This window comes from Cynocephalus volans, chromosome 5 (assembly GCF_027409185.1).
Source record: "Cynocephalus volans isolate mCynVol1 chromosome 5, mCynVol1.pri, whole genome shotgun sequence".
Taxonomy (NCBI): Eukaryota; Metazoa; Chordata; class Mammalia; order Dermoptera; family Cynocephalidae; genus Cynocephalus; species Cynocephalus volans.
The window spans coordinates 139,009,034-139,021,713 of record NC_084464.1 but is presented as its reverse complement, the minus strand read 5'-3'; the positions used below and the strand labels follow the sequence as shown (position 1 = coordinate 139,021,713).

At 36.8% G+C, this 12,680-nt stretch overlaps 1 protein-coding gene across 1 annotated transcript; it reads left to right on the top strand.

Annotated features, from left to right (window-relative positions):
- Positions 1–857: 857 nt before the first annotated feature.
- LOC134377633 (non-histone chromosomal protein HMG-14-like) lies at positions 858–1,160 on the top strand. The gene has a single exon (XM_063096144.1). The coding sequence runs from the start codon at positions 858–860 to the stop codon at positions 1,158–1,160; it is 303 nt and encodes a 100-aa protein (XP_062952214.1).
- Positions 1,161–12,680: the final 11,520 nt, after the last annotated feature.

The following is a 12,680-nucleotide window of genomic DNA, read 5'->3' as shown; positions in this document are numbered from 1 at the left end:
CCATGTCCCTTGCTCTGACTTGCATTTTGTAGGAACTCTGGAAGCTTAAGGAAATTGCCATGCTGTCCCAGTAAGAACTTCTGATCCTACTCGAAAGTGTTAACCCAGTTTTCTATTTAGCTACATAGGAGTTAATCTATAATTTAACCTTGTGTGGGTATATGGGAATTCCCCAGGCCTTCTTCCCATCAACTGGATAAGACAGTCCAGGACTTGCAAAAGGGGTTCCTTCAAATCATATCAGATATTGAAGGGAATAAGTAAGGGTGTGTCCTAAGCTCACAAGTTTGAGCTCTCATTGTTACCTCCCACAGAAGCTTACTGAGAGCCGGGCTTTCCTCCCTTAGAGCAGAATACAATGTTCTTCCTCTGAAATTGCCATAAAGCAGTATCATTCAGGAAACTGATTTTCATGGTAACTCAAAGGGACATGACCGGTGAACCCTATGGGTAGGCTAAGCTGGAAACAGAGCCATGGTACAGAGAACTTGGACTTTGTCCTAAGGCTTAGGGACAGGGTCTGAATATCTTCCTTCCCTTTGGTGAGTGGAGGGGAGAATATAGTCTGATTAGGGCACTAGCCAAAGAGAGGATTTGGGCTGCAGCTTCATATAGGGCAGGAGACACTGAAGCTGTAGGAACAGGAAAAGTCAAAAGCATGCAGGATTGCTAAAGTCCAAAGGACCAGAAGTACAAAGAACACCAAATCCGGGGTGTAGTATCAAGTTCAAGTTCAAAGAAAAGGCAGATACCACTCCCACCGTGGGTCCTGGCAGCTCAGGCGGTGGGAGGAGCGGCAGTGGCCCAGCAGCCCAGCTTTGCAAAGGCTCTCAGCATGTGCCCTCCCTGCTGCCGGGATGCCCAAAAGGAAGGTCAGTTCAGCAGAAGGGGCAGTGAAAGAGGAGCCCAAGAGGAGATCGGCGAGGCTGTCAGCTAAACCTGCTCCTGCAAAAGTGGAAACGAAGCCAAAAAAGTCAGCAGCAAAGGATAAATCTTCAGACAAAAAAGTACAAACAAAAGGGAAAAGGGGGGCAAAGGGAAAACAGGCCAAAGTGACTAACCAAGAAACTAAAGATTTACCTGCAGAAAATGGAGAAACTAAAAATGAGGCGCATCCAGCCTCTGATGAAGCAGGAGAGAAAGAAGCCAAGTCTGATTAATACCATATACCATGTCTTATCAGTGGTTTCTGTCACCCTTGTACAATCCAGAGGAATATTTTTATCAACTATTTTGTAAATGCAAGTTTTTTAGTAGTTCTGGAAACATTTTTAAGAAGGAGGGAATCCCACCCCATCCCATTTTTTAAGTATAAATGCTTTTTTTAAGAGGTGAAATCATTTGCTGGTTGTTTATTTTTTGGTACAACCAGAAAATAGTGGAATATTGAATTATTGGAGGCTTTGACTGTCTTGGGTGTCAACTTAACATTCCGTAGATGGGGGGATAGTTTTTATATCCTGTAATACAAAGTATACTAAATGGCAATTTGGAGTCACAGTCATATACTTATTGTGTCTTGAACATTTAAAATTAGTTCTATTCCCATGTTATTTTTTAGTAGAATTGTTTCTTAAAGAAGACCACTCCTTAATCATTGCTCTCCCTGTCAGAACTGTGTGCACTCTGTAACATCTTTAGTCATGGTAGTCCAGTTTGCCTAATAGTTTTGTTAATGTGTTGTGAATGATTGGAAATTTGATCATGTAGTGTATATGATATTAAATTGTGAATTGGTGGGACTTATGTAACAGCTTACCAACATCTGGAGGTATTGGTACTTGATATCCTCTTAAGGAAAATTTGCCTCCAAATTTGAAGCTGGAAGATTACTGGAAAAACTTTTTTAAAAAATTATGATATGTGGCTTTTTAAAATTTTGGTACATATGTTAAGAATTGTGCCAGAGACCAGCTCCGCAGGATTCATTGGACCTGAATAGGTGGTGTGGATTTGGTGAAAAAAGAAAGACACAGACCACAGATGTCTAGTGCAAATGTGGACAACAACCACATGAATCTTGCTTTATTTATATCGTTTTACTTAATCTTTTACATAACGATTTATCTTTTAATCAAAACATTTCTTATTTCATCTCTATAGAAAAAGAAAAATCAAAATGTTCCAAAGCACTCATGCTGTGACAAAAGCACCCACTCATACATCAATAGTTCACCCCAAAGCCTGTGGCTTGTGGCCGGGAAACTATACAATAGCAACATGCTTGGCTTTAAAACATCAGACTTTTGTTCTGAATCATAAACCTTAACCTTCTTAGCTTACAATTTAACCCTTTTTAAATCTTACTTATGCTTACTACACTTAATTTTAATAACATTGATTAGTTATGGTTGACAATTTAATATCGCTTATACTCTATATTGATCATTTTAATTTATAATCAAAATTACAATGTTTATAACATGAATATTATAATAAACTTTAACTATAAATCTTATTAAATTTCTATGTTATTGTTACAAATTTTGTATTACAAACCGATTTAAACAAAACCTATTAATATCAAAATTTATTTGTGTTTCTCTACTATCTATTTATCTTATAATGAAACCTTTTATTTCCCTGCCAATATACTCCAGGAACAGCACAGGGGACAAAGTGAGAAGTTAAGTGACCCTTCTTAAGTTTGTTAAAATACACTGCGTCATTCCAATCCCAGAATGATATGTTCTTGGTGAGTCAAGTGAAGCAGTGGGAACAAAGAAATCAGTAACTGGTTGTGATCAATTAGTTGTAAACACTACTGCACTCGGACCCACCGTCTCCCTAGGAGACGTGGATAGAATTTTTAACACAATAACTTCATTCCACATGCACAAGAGCATGATCACAACTATAGGGCTAGTTATTCTAAAATTATGGGTCAATGCACACACCACTAACAAGAAAGATCAACAACAAAATTAAATCAAGCCAACCCATACTGGGAACATACATCAAAAACACCTCTAATACTGGCAATGCCTTTTAAATAAACCAGTAATTTTGATATATTATTAACATGTTCTTTGAGAAACTCCAGGGCCCTCAGAATCTCCCAAGGCCACACTAAGCCAAAAGGTTAGGCCTTCTAATTCTGGAAAGCCTTGTCAAGTAACCAAAGGTGAACAAACAGGAAATTCCATGGAGCCATGCCACACACACGGGACCCCTTGCAGCCTACTGAACAAGGGGTGTCGCTCCTCAGGCTCCCATGCCATTCCCTATAGCAGGACAGTTCTCAACAGAATTGTGTACAAATCAAAATGTCTGTAATGATCCTCAGCACAACCAATAAAATCTCAATTATGAAAGAAAAAAAAGAAAAGGCAGATAATAAAGGAAAAGGCAGAAGATAAGCAAGGCAGAATCAAATGCAGCAGACTGTGTGCAAAAAGGGAGAGAAAATATTATTTCTGAAAAATTTTCTAGAATATATAATTTAATGGCTATGGGGGCTGAAGAAGTGTTGGTGGTAAATGGTGTGTGGGTGAGCACAGATTAAATGATCTAGGGTAAAGCAAACAGGTAACAGGGAGGTCGGTTACTATCTCAGCCCCAGCTTGTTTTAAACTTCTTTGGTTCAGTTCCTAATCAAGTATAAGGGAACTGCCAACCTTTTCCCCTTCCCTGTATGTGTGGAGATTTGGGGTCATTGCCATTTTGGAATGGGGTACACACTTCTAATCATATGGAGAGTAAGCCTGAATGCACTTTGCTATGCTGAAAAGTCCATGGATGAAGTAAAACTTGCACTGAGTTTGGATAGGAAGAATGGTTTGGTCCCTGTACCTAGGCAGGGGGTTCTCCAGTGTAGTCAAGGGCTCTGAGATTTAGCCTCTTATTTGTGGGCCCTTAAGAGTGACCCACTTGTGGTCCTTCCTGAGATCTGCCCACCTTGCTTCTCTTGAGCAATGATCCAGAGCCTTCTTAGGCCTATTCTCTGGAATTCACCTACAGGTTCCCCAAGTGCCCTCTGATAAGCCTCTCTCATGGGAAAAACCCTCCTCCTCTATGCCTTGTTTCCCTCTGCTATGGGTTAAATGTGTCCCCCAAAAGTTCATGTATTGGAAACTTGACCCCCACTTAATAGTGGTAAGAGGGTGGGAAATCCATTTATGGTATTTGAAAGGTGGGGCCTTTAAGAGGTGATTAGATTGTGAGGACTGTGCCCTCATGAATGGATTGATCCATTCATGGAGTAATGGGCATGGTTCTGATGGCTTTAAGAGAAGAGCAAGTGAGAAGGTTAGCTTTCTCTTGCTTAGCCCACTCCCTCCATGTGATACCCTGGTTGCCATGGGACTCTGTAGAGTTCCCACCAAGAAAAAGACCCTCACCAGATGCACCCTCTGGAAAGTGGATGTCCCAGCCTCCAAAACATAAGAAATAAACTTCATTTCTTTATCTGGTACCCAGTTTCAGTTATTCTCTTATAAGCAACAGAAACGGCCTGATTTACCTTTTGAGGCATTGCCTGTAATGACTTTCCATGTTGTCTTCTTCTGTGGCATTTTCACAGTAGATCTTGAGGATTTAGAAATTAATTTGTTAATTAAAAACTGAAAATTTTACTTTCCTTGACAGCAGGGAGAAATTAACTCCAAATCCTCCTTGGCAGTGAAGTGAAACATTTGCATTCTCTCTTTCTATCATAGGCAAGGGAAAACAAGGTTTTCATAGCAAGCAGTCTGAAAGATCACTGCAAAATGTTCACATAAAAGGCGATCAAAGGCCACTAGAGGAGAACCACATCCTCAGTCCAGGATCACAGACAAGTTGAGACTCAGAGGTGGAAGGAAGTGGTGGGGAGATACACAGATGGAAAGAACAATACAGGACAGAAAAGAGAAGTAGTATATATGTGTTTCCTCCACTAGATTATAAATTCCTCAATGACAAGGATCATGTCATTCAACCTTCTTTTCTCAGCAACAGTTATAAACATAGTAGGTGCTTAATAAATGTTTGTGAAATGAACTAAGTTTACCAAACTATTTTCATGGCAGGAATTTGTAGGTATATACAACGTCGTCAGGATGTCTTCAAAGTTCTACACTTCTCAAATAACTCTTGACTCTTTAGGGGGGTAAAGGTATATTGAAATATTAAAGAAATGTGTATCAGTCAAGGTCCTGAGAAGAACTGGGAGAAAGACAAAGATAAAGGAAACAGAAAAGTGCCTGGATGTAAAAAATAAAGTAGGTGGTGACTCTCCTATTCCAAAGCCAGACACTCTTTAATTTAAATTCAGTTGATCTAACTAGAGAAGAGCTAGAAATATGGAATAACCGTCTTATTTCCAAAAAGAATCTTTCCTCAAAATGATGAAGGCAATGGGGCTGGAACTACAAAAGAGAACATGTCAAGTAGATTCCAGGGTCTGGTTGATATGAAGAATCAGGCAGCATTCTTGGCTAAGGCTGTGGTCAACATAAGGATTAGTATGTGAGAATATTGTTTTGCTTCTCTCTTTATTTCATTCCTCTCTCTTTTTTTCTCACTATATTTCATTTACCTTTGCCTACAATACCACCTCTAGTTACATTCTCCACTTTCCCATCTCCAATGACCCAATTTGAAATGTCACCACTTTCATCTTAACTCTCACATGTCCTGTTCAATCTGCTGAAGTATTGGTAATCATCCTATGTTCCCTCCTGAAGGTTAATTGACCTCCTTCTCATCACTCTGGGTCTGTGAGGGCAAATTTTCTATATACTCTGGGAGTACTGTTTCTCTGTTAGACCATGTGCCACACTGTACTGTAATTACTTGTTACCTCATAGTGAGTGTCACCCTCACTAGCTTCTTAGCTCTTTAAAAGCAAGAAGTGTTTTCTACAAATCCTCAAACTTAGCACAGTGCCTGACATATAGTACTTATTTAACAATTGACGAATAAAAGGGAGGGGGGAGAGAAAAAGAGAGCAAAAGAAAAAAGGAAGAACGAAGGAGAAAAGAAGTTAATTCGTTGGGAAATTCTATTCATGAAAGAGAAAAATATGATACCAAATGTGTGGAAATCAATTATTCACAGGCACTCTTACAACAAAATTACTGTAACTGCTCCTCAGCCTGGTTACTTGAAATGACCTGGCTAGTTAGGAAGCATAGCTTGAGTTCAGTGGGAGGGGTCAACTTCATACGAGCAAGATGCACTTCAGCCTGCAGAGTAAGGTTGAAAATAAAAGCAATAATTTTTTAAGGATCCCAAATTCTATATATACAGCCATCAAAAACAAACATTAAGCCAAACTACCCAAAAAACAGGCTTCATTTTAATTATCAGGCAATTTAAGGGAATCTTTTATTTTTGACTCCATAGCTGCATCTCTCTATTTCTCTTATTTCTCTTTGTACATGTAATAGTTATTTTAATAACTGCCTTCCTCACAAATGATCCTTTGAAAATGATTCTCTTTGAGTGAATAAACTGCTTTATTGAATTAGAAGAGGAAGTTCTTTCTCCTAAAGAAACCACTTTGGTAAGATAAATAACTTTCTGTCTTTAAATCAAAGTATTGTTCCAGGAAACATGGATATTGTGAATCCTGGGGCCACTATGACTGAGTCTGCTGGCTTCTTATTGAATTGACCTTTATTAGTGTCTTTATTCTATGCTACAGAAAATAGCATACGGAAACTAGCATATGGTAAATTTTATAGTTCTAAATGGAAGTAAACTTGTCTTGGTAAAACCAGATTTGCCACTGACCAAATAGTACATTTTCTCAATGGGAATTTTACAAAATATAAAAAGAGAGTGTAAATCTATTTTTAAGTAATTCAAGAAAGTAGTTAAATTTGTCCTCTATTCTGAAACTTAACTATGTTCTGCATTTAAAATATTTACAATGGGCACATTTTAAAAGATTTATGTCAAGTTGAAAATCTAAATGCAATGGATAAATTTCTGAAAAAATGATTATTCAACAAGACATAGAAAAATCTGAATAGTCCAATCATTTAGGAAGAAACTGATAAAGTTGGCAAAAGAATACCACCCAAAAATGTCAAGTGGTTTTATAGGTAAATCATTCTCATGACAAATAGAAAAAAGACTATTTAATTTGGAAAATTAAACATAAGCTTAATGGGGAAGTGGCACAAGTACAATGTCAACTGTTGGACAGAAGATGTGGGCTTGACTGACAGAGAGATACCCAATCTAAAGTAAATCTCTTGGTTAGTTGTTTTCATTTTTTGTCAGTTATGGTATAAATGATTTAGAAAGAAATATCATTTTACATGGATTATACACTGTCATGAAAAACAATGGGCCCTTCCGTCAAGAAGTGTGATGTGATTCTCTTCTCATTAAATTTGTGATTTACTTGTAATCAACAGAATGCATTGAGATGATGCTGCATAATTTCTCCTTTGACCTCTTGAAAAGCTTTCCCTTTACATGCTTCCTCTTAAAACCCAGTCACGATGGTATAAGAAGCCCAAGCATATGGAGAGGCCATGAGGTGCTCCAGATGAACTCTCAGAGGACTGCCAGCATTAACTGCCACCCAGGTGAACAAGCCATTTTAGACATCAAGCCCAGTCAGGCCTCCAGATGACTGCACGTATAAGACAATGCAAAAGATAACTGCCTACCCAAGCCCTTCCCAAATCCATGACCCACAGAATCATGCTTCATGCCTCTAAATTTAGGAGTGATTTGTTATGTAGTAATAGTTAACCAAACCACCTGCCTAGACCAAATTCTCAGCCCAAGAGGTAACTTCCTAAATTCCTGTATGGACTAGCGGAACTACTAATAGGAGAACTGGCAGATGAGAGAGGTCGCTAAATGCAGAGACTTAATGATTAAGAGGTTAAAGGCTACAATTGATTTCATGATACAAGCCCAACACCCCAACTGGGCAGCTAACTTCAGCTAACTTTGAGGACACCTCAACATAGGCTCGGGGATCAGGCTGTACCAGCCAGCTTGCAGGGGAGCCAGAGGACAGCACACAGACTTTTGCCTGTAGATTTGAGGCCTCTTCTCCCTTTGCCAAGAAATCATGTAAGCTGATTTCTACCCCCAACCCCAAGTACCCCCATGACACTTAGGAGAAGAGCAGGGAAAAGAAGAAGAAATATGAAAGGCCGAGCATGTAAGTGAAAGAGACTAAATGAAAAGATTGCATTTTAACAGTAAGAGAAAGATCCTGAGATATGATAACTGAAAAAATTGAGTTCAACCCCCACACTGCTATTGAGAAAGATTATATTCATCAGAGGAAGTAAAAAAGCCATGTATCATGTTTAAAATGTTTGATCCCACTACACTTAACGTACCTGTATAAAAATAATTATTTTATAAAAAAGACAAGTAGATTTTAAGCACTAAATGCTTACTGGCTAGAGCACATGTTGATAGTATTCAAATTACTGGACATGGTGAGGCTTTCTTTGCCCAGTGGATTTACAGAACAGTAATAACTTAAAGACTAGGAGGAAATAGATATTATAGCTGATAAGGACATGCATTATTTATGTCTTAATAAAGGTATCTCCTCCTGGTTATTTGAATTATGTGAACAAAGAGCAAAAACAAGTATAAAGAATACAGATTTTACTTGATCGTGTTTGTCTTTGATAATAGCTGCCAGTTGTTACACAAGATAACAACCTTTGACATATATTATCTCTTATTCTTACACTGACCAGATAAGGCTCCCATTTTACAGAGGAAGACATGAGGATGAGAGAGGTTCAACTTGCACTAGATTACTAATAATTGCCAGAAGCAGCATTCAAAACCAGTTGTATTTAACCTCAAACTAGGACTATTCTATTTCAACTAGCTGCCTTTTTATTGCTATAGCCATGAAGATTTATATTCACTTTTACTTTTCACATTTTTAATTTTTAAGATTGCTCAGTGACAACCTCTAAGCATTCTTAGAAATTGAAATATTGACAACAGCAAAGCATGTCATAAGATTAAAATGGAAATAGACTTTACAAAGCAGAAAACCTATAGCTCTTAAGCACTACCAAGGATTATGGTAACCTATAGCTCTTAAACACTACCAAGCACTACCCATTACACTATAAAATACTCATATTTTCATGGCAGGACAACAGAGAATTGCACATAGCAATGAGGTTGTATAAGTAGAACAAAGGTCAGGTTACCTTGTTTTATTTTTTGGTAAATTAATAGTTTGAAAAGTTTGGGTGTTTGAAAATGATCCTGCGCAACTGCAAAGTTTTTGCTTTAGAAAATACTACTAATAGTAAGCAACATGCATTAGCTTTCTGTACAACTACTTCAGTGAGCTTCAGTATTACAAAGAATAGAGGAAACCATTTTGACTTTTTGCATATTAAAAATTAAGAATCCTGAAAGTACACTAAATTGAAAATATTTACACAAGAAACTTAGGAGAAAACTGCCTTGCATAGACTGGATAAGTAACAAATATTTGTTGGTCCGATTTTTGTTTGAAGGGAAATGCTTTTTTATTTTTGGTTAATCTCTCTTGAGAATTCTATTTATACAAAGTGTTGATTCGTTTTCGCTGTGACAACAGTTTTGTAAAAGTTTCTATGCCTTTTCTCCTGATGAACCTAATACTAATGTGAGATCTGTAATGTATCTGGTACTTTCTATCTCATTATTAAACCACTGATGGACAATGGCAACATCCCCCCCAGAAAAATTATGATTCTCTCTCAGTTAGATAATGAAAATAGATTCCACTGGTAGTATAGTATATAATATTGCCTCATGTGGTTTCTGGAGGATACAGGATTTTTTTAAAAGTTAATCTAATTATATCATTTATATTGATGACTTCGAAAAAGGAAAAGAAAGAAGATTTGTATTGTTAAAAAAAAGTGCAATTCCTTTACAAGTACAATCCATAGTTAAGTAAACAAGACTTGCTACAAAAGATATCTCAAAGGAATAAGCATATATTATCAAATACATGGATGCATTGTGCATATATACATAATATATATAATATGTAGCAATAATATATAGTAATGTATACAATGCATCCATATATTTGATATACAGTCATGTGTTGCTTAACAATGAGATATGTTCAGAGAAATGAGTTGTTAGGTGATTTAGTTGAGTGACCATCGTAGAGTGTACTTACACAAACCTAGATGGTGTAACCTAGTACACATGTAGGTTACATGGTATTGCCTATGGCTCTGACCACCATATTACATGTGGTCTGTCGTTGACTGAAATATTGTTATGTGGTGCATGACTGCATTCAATTATATAATACATAGTGATATATTTATACATAATATAATGTGTATATATATTTATATATGAGTATAATGCACCTATTTATTTGGTACTGTATGTCTATATCTCTCTGTATTTTAAACAAATGATGTCAAGAAAGATATTCAGCAAAATATTAATAGAGGTTGCCTGTGGATAGCAGGATTCAAGGTAATTTTTTTCTTTATTCATTTCTGAGTTATATTGAGTTTTACAATGAGTATGTACACTTTTACAAAAATAACAAATTTTTCAAAAATAAAAAACAGAAATTATGATTGCAGATAAGAAACTAAACTCCATCCCAAACTCTACATCAAACAATAAGCATACACTGAATACACTGTGTGCCAAACAGATATCATGCTGCTTCTTTTCCAACTCCAAGTCTTTCTTCATGAGTTTTATAGCTAATACAAAAAAAATTTTTCTTGACAACTTGACATCATCATGTCTTCCCAAGGCATTATTTTTGGTTTCCATAAAAATCATCTTTCTGTTTTCATACAAATTCATTTATGTAATATTTATTCCAATTATAATAATTACAATAATAAGTATAAGAGGTTAGTAAGCACTAACTCACTCAGCTAATGAGAGCAGGAGTATGTAGGTGGCTTAGGTCAGGTTCCCAGGAAACAGACATCGGATGGAGATTTGGAGACAGTTCATTGGTAATTGTCAGGAACAGCATCCATTAGGTAGTGAAGAAAGCCCAGAATTGGGCAGAGGGAAAACTAATGTGTAGTAAAGGGGGGCCCCTCCAAACCCAGGAAGAGTTAAAACAATGCAAGGACCTTTAGGCTCCTAAATCCACAGATTAGTCATTGGATGTGAGCTGCCCCTGGGGCACGTGTATAATTTGAGCAAGGCAACTTTATCTTTCAAGGACAATTTCTGGAGAGGGATTCAGCCTTGAGTCCCTGACATTTCAACATTCCCAGTAGATAAAAGAATGAGTGCCTCAGTCCTTGGGGGGCTGGTAAATGAACTGAAACTCTCTCCAGTGGATTTCCCCTCTCTAATGTCTTTTAGGGCCACCCCTAAATTGGGCATAACACAACTTTAACTATTTTATTCTGCAAAAGACACTCCTAAGTGAATAAAAAGGCAAGCCACAGACTAAAGAAAATACTTGCAAATCACATATCTGACAAAGAACTTGTATGAAGGACATATATAAAAATTTTTGAAACAACAATAAGGAAATAAACAACCCAATACAAAATGGGAAAAATTTCAAACAGATATTTCACCAAAGATATTCACATGGCAAGTAAGTGTATGAAAAGATATTCAATATCATTTGTCATTAGGGAAATGCAAATTTAGATCACAGTGAGACACCACTACACACCTATCAGAATGATATTAGAATGGTTCATGAGGATGTAGAAAAACTAAAATTTTTATGTATTGCTGGTGGAAATGAAAATTGTACAGCCATTTTGAAAAACATTTTGACAGTTTGTTATAATGTTAAACAAACACTTATCATTGACCCAACAATCCCATCCTAGATATTTTATTAATAGTCACTCCAAATTGGAAGCAACCCAAATGTCCTTCAAGTAATGAATGGATAAACAGACTATACTCGTCCATACAATAGAATACTATTTAGCAATTTAAAAAAGAACCACTTAGTTCACAGAAGAATCTCAAATGCATTATTCTATGTGAAAAAAATCCAGACTCAAAAGGCTATACACCAAATGATTCCATTTATATGATATTTTAGAAAAGGCAGAAGTATAGGAACAGAAAACAAATCAGTGGTTGCCAGGGACTGAAGTTGGAAGGTGGGGTTGAGTACAAAAGAGCAGCCCAAAAAATTTTTTTGGATCTTGGAATGGTTCTTCACCCTGACTTTGGTGGTAGTTGCATGACTACACACATTCATCAAGACTCATAGAACTGTATACCAGAAACGATGAATTTTACTATATGTAATTTATTTTAAATTAGAGATTTCCAGTTAAAATACAGCTGATGCATTTGCTGTCAATAACCAACTATTTGATCTTACCTGAAAACTAGCATCTTTAAACTATGTGTATATAACTATATAATATATAATATTATATATTTAACTATATACTGTAGACCATCTGTTTTAAAATAGCTTTCTCATGATGTCACTTTTTAAAATTGATATGTCTAGAAATGTATAGGAACAAAATTCAACTTGACCTCAAAGAGCCCATGTGTTAAATTGTATTTCCTTCCCTTCATATCAGGAAATATAAATTTAAGTGAGATACTGAGAAAAATCTCCACTTGTAAAAACCTTCCACCACCCAGACCACCCAGTACCTAGCTGGGGCCCCGAGACGGCAGGCCTCGCCACATTCAGGCTTCTCTGTCTTCTTGAGTGCCCACCTCCGTGGAGGAGCATGTGTTTGTCTGAAGGGACTCTCACACAG